At 37.9% G+C, this 4,843-nt stretch overlaps 1 protein-coding gene across 6 annotated transcripts in view; it reads right to left on the reverse strand.

Annotated features, from left to right (window-relative positions):
- zc3h11a (zinc finger CCCH-type containing 11A) overlaps nucleotides 1-3,835 on the reverse strand; it is a 16,159-nt gene extending 12,324 nt beyond the window's left edge. For 3 of the 6 annotated variants that reach the window (XM_014010578.1, XM_014010577.1, XM_014010580.1), the window contains exons 1-3: nucleotides 2,097-3,835; nucleotides 976-1,098; nucleotides 756-875 (exon numbers count right to left, since the gene is read on the reverse strand). In XM_014010578.1, coding sequence (XP_013866032.1) covers nucleotides 756-875; nucleotides 976-1,029 — 174 coding nt within the window. In that variant the 5' untranslated portion in view covers nucleotides 1,030-1,098; nucleotides 2,097-3,835. The remainder of the gene's footprint in view (nucleotides 1-755; nucleotides 876-975; nucleotides 1,099-2,096) is intronic. The other 3 variants (XM_014010575.1, XM_014010576.1, XM_014010579.1) reach the window with 3 other exon arrangements.
- Nucleotides 3,836-4,843: the final 1,008 nt, after the last annotated feature.

Raw genomic sequence — 4,843 nt, forward strand, 5'->3', positions numbered from 1 at the left:
CACACACACAATAACTTTAACTGGATGTAGTGTTTGGAATCACCTGCTTCGTTTTAAGGTGGTAAAACAATTTGTATTTATTCCTTTCTACACACTTTGCAGATTGTTTTTTCTGCACTCCACCTGTTTAATCTGTGCGCGCTCCAGCGGGGTGACAATCATTATAGTCGCGCTTTGGAGTGCGCGCGCATTTGGCCGTGGGTCGTGCTATGACCGCAGGAGAAACGAGGTCCAGACTGAKTTTTGTGCGTCCCACCTGAGCACTGACTTCACCTGCACTGACAGTCGCCTCGCTGCGTGGAAATGAATGGAGAACGAGCGACGTCACCTCCCGTGTGTCGAGCCCTTCACACATGCCGCGGCGTCCGCTCCTCTAGCTACAGGCAGTGTGGTCGGTCGGCATCCGACCGGAGGGCGCGCCGTCACATAAACATGTAAACAGTTCGGCGCTCATTTTCACACACCAGAACCAGGTCCGGTTAAGTTTTTTCCCCTCTTCWTTTGCRCTCTCAGYCAYGCTTCCTCTGTTTTGACTCCAGCCGGTTACATCATCAAAAAGAATTGTGCGGTTGGCCAGTAGACTACAGATCTCTATCATAGGACAAATTTATATCGTTTCTACCKTATATCGTTTATATCGTGCATTCCTATTATAGCCTATTTTCTTGAGGTATTATATGGTTTTGAGGGTACATTGTGCCCACCCTGGTTTGTGATATATTTTTAATTAACAGCAGTGTTTGACTCTGACTTACTGTGATCTCCATGTGGCGAAACTTGCAGACTGAGCGGAAGCAGCATCCCTCCTGCCAGAGGTTRCAGACGGTCTCATTGCCCCTGGCTGCCTCACAGTGTCTGAATGGACAGCTGTCACCCTGTCAGGTTGGATCATACAGGAAGCACAATCAGTGTATGGGTTCAAAATGAATACAGTATGTGTGTGTGTTCAGAGCTGCGTGTGACTCAAACGCTGACCTTAGAGCAGGTAGAGTAGTAATAGAAGTAGCAGTCATCTCCATGGTCGGTCATAGCTGGTTGTGGATTAAATGATGGAAGTGACCTGTCAGCTGGTCGTCTTCAGGGACAACAGGACTCACCCTGAAGACATATCAGACACACGTATTTCATTAATGAACAGTTCTTTAGTGACTGCATGAGTAGAACCAAAGAATCAGGAACATTTTACAGTARACATATCYTGTTTAAATCCTTCTTTTTCMCATTTAAATCATTCATTTGGGCCTTTATAAAATGGAACTACAAAGAGTCTAAGAGCCAGAGGAGAATGAAGACGACATAATTGTAGTTGGTAAGTCCAGACCTTATTTGGCAGTTCTGTCACAGATTATTTGACGTAACAGACTCAGAAAACATCACAGAAAATAAAGAAAACTGAACAGGATGAAAAATCTGAGCCAAACAGAATATAAAGATATCTTTGCAGCACCAGGAGACACTGAATTCAGCTTTTCTGCAGAGACTCCAAGTTCACAACAGAATACTATTAACAGCTAAAGAAGTGGATTTTGCAAGATAAGCCCCTTTAAAGTGTCTGTGACATGCATCTCACTCAAACACAAAAAGTCAAAACAAACATCTTTATATTTAAGAAACTTGCCATAATACAATTTTACCCATTTTGTCACAAATGTGGCAGATTTTCTTTGGCTCAGCCAAAGTGAAACAGGAAACATCAAAGGGGAATTTTTTAAGAAATTAAACTTTTTTCTTTTATTTTATTGTAACAATACAATTTGAACTCTGACTCGTCATCTCTTTGTTAGTGACTCAAAATATTCTACAGAAACATCAGATTTTTCTCCTCAGTCTGTGTTGTTAGCCTTGTAGCAACGCTGTGTTTACATGCAGACAATTCCTTTTGACATCACTTCCTGTTACTTCACAGGCAAATATCTCAACAACTTTTCRTCTCAGCAGAGTAAAATTATTTTTGCAATATGTTATCGACGTTGTCTTTCCAAAAATGCATTCATATTTATTGCAAAAATTTGACGTCACAGGCCTTTTCAAGGGTTGGTCATTGTGAAAGGAAAAATGAAGCAGYCAGGTGTTTTGACAGTGTCTGTAGTGTTTACCTGAGGTGGATAAGAAGGTGTCTCCCTCACAGCTGGTGGGGTTTCTCCTCGAGAGTATGGAGTCCTGAAGGAACACTTCATCCATGAGACAAGAGGAAAAGTGGGGTGGGTCGCCCAAAGAAAGTGGTCTTTTTCAGAGACCCTCTGAGACATCTTTATCTCCGGTGGACTGCTATAATACCCATATTGGATGCAATAGTCCTTTGTTCTTGTTTTTTTTTTTAATTAACTGATATGAATAATAAAACTAATTAACTGGGAAAGATAATCAGCCAGACAAGAAAAAAATAAAAAAGCTTAAACTGAAGAGCCAAAGGGTGAGAAAAAAATCTTCATCTTCTTCAAGGACTTGGTGACGTTTGGGTGTTAGCTGGCAGTGAGGGAAAAACGGGGCAGGGTATCTGGGCTTCTAGTGGTTTTCAGCTGTTGTTTAACAATGCTGAAGAGTAAAAAAAAAATCTTCTGCCAAAGCCTTCTCATATGGACAAACTATCCATGTCCAGGGGTTCCCAGAGAAGRCAGGGAGCGTGGTTTTAAACCTACAGATCAATGAAAAACACTCCCCGGAGACTGAAAATGGGTTAATACACAGACGAACATACCATTTCAACATGTTAAAAACCAGACATTCATTTTCTCAATTTTCATTTTATCTGAAAATATCTCTATATGCATGTTGTGCAGCCTCACAGTCCAGTTATGTTCTGTACTGGGCTGTCACTGGAAGTCTGTATCTGTATGTTTTCAAGCCACAAACCTCCAATTTCTGCCCATAACTGGCCTTACAGTCTGGAGAAAATGTATCCAAAAATTCATAAAACATGGCTGCAGAATAATTGTTGATCAACTCATGTCTCATAAATACAGATCATGATTGTTGATGTGGAGCCAAACCAGCTAAACCATCACTTAGCAAGTACATCTGTATACAACAGACCTATGCAACAAACTCTTTTACTTTGCTAAATATATTATTCATATATTGTACCTATCCTATCTGATCCCAAATAAAATGTTTGGAGGTCCAGGTTTAGGCTGGTTCTTAAACACAGACACTTTATGGTTGTTATAGTGAAGACTGACTGGAAACACTCCAGTTTTCATGTTGGTTGTTTTAGGATCCTTAAATCTGTGAATCCAAATAATAAAAATACTGAGGCCTAAAAATGATCCCCTCTAAAATTATTAAAAACTGATAGAAACAAAGGAAGCAGCTATTCAAAATAATAAACTTCCTGTTTCCGACAGTATCTGATCCTGAATGGAGATTATTTGTTTAAAACAAAGGCCATGAAGAAAACAATCACATACTTACTGTAGCTTCACAGCTAGCTGGAACAAAAAGTACTAGTGATTCCCAGTGGTGAAAAATGTACAAAAATACAAACCTATACCGACTGGAAAATAATACWTCAGCTATCTGACGAATCTGAACCTTAAAAACACAATCAAACAAACCAAAGGGGTGTGGATACTTTACAGGAGTTAGCAGCTAGTTTAGCATAATGCTACAGGCCGAGACTTTCTGGTTACAGTAAGATGGCTGTTTGCGAAGAAATGACTGCGGTATTCACCTCCKTGGTGTAACGCAATAAAATGCAACACACTCAGGACATACACTTCAAATACAACTCCATCTACTAAACTTCAACTGAATAATAAAATTTTACGTTTTAGAAATACAGACGACGTCCCARAGCGTTGATTCTCGAAGCCGCGCCGACTAAAACAAAATGACTGCCGCCGTGGGCCGGTCAGGTGCTGACGTAATGCTGCGTTCAAGTCAATTTTTTAAAAATCGTACATTTGAAAACACATCCGTTTCGGTGTGCCAAAATAATAAACCTAGAAATTAAAATTACCCCATCTGCGCTACCTAAATACATATGAAAAGGTTATATCAGAAGTTTAAAGATCTGATTAATTTTCAGAAACTTGTTCTGTTTTATTTGGTTTCTTCGATTCATGAGTAAACCATGAACTATTCAGCTACTTTTGAGTGGTCGAACTTTGACATCTGGACTTGAACGCACCATTTTATTTACAGGTTTGCTTGTTTTAGCTTCAGACAATCAGACGTTTTGTTTTGTTTCGTTTTGTGGTAGGACACAGASAGACAAGCAATACAATCTGGGAGAGCGGTGAGGTTGTAACCATTACAGAGCATGAGTGATTCTGCCATTACCATGTGTTGACTGTGGATGAATGCTGCGTTCATTCTGAAGATTACAGCATTGCTCCATCAGAGCAAGTTTTTATTGTGAATGTGCACACAATCATGATATTTTATTATCTACGAGCCAACAACATATAAATATACATGTATAAATATTAATCATGTATAAATAACATACATGTATAAATACACATGCATAAATATACATGTATAAATATACATGTATAAATATTAATCATGTATAAACATACATGTATAAATATTAATCATGTACAAATATACATGTATAGATATTAATCATGTATAAATATACATGTATAAATATTAATCATGTATAAACATACATGTATAAATATTAATCATGTACAAATATACATGTATAGATATAAATCATATACAAATATACATGTATAAATATTAATCATGTACAAATATACATGTATAGATATTAATCATGTACAAATATACATGTATAAATATTAATCATGTCCAAATATACATGTATAGATATTAATCATGTACAAATATACATGTATAAATATTAATCATGTCCAAATATACATGTATAGAT

The sequence above is a fragment of the Austrofundulus limnaeus genome, unplaced genomic scaffold (genome assembly GCF_001266775.1).
Source record: "Austrofundulus limnaeus strain Quisiro unplaced genomic scaffold, Austrofundulus_limnaeus-1.0 Scaffold70, whole genome shotgun sequence".
NCBI lineage: Eukaryota > Metazoa > Chordata > Actinopteri > Cyprinodontiformes > Rivulidae > Austrofundulus > Austrofundulus limnaeus.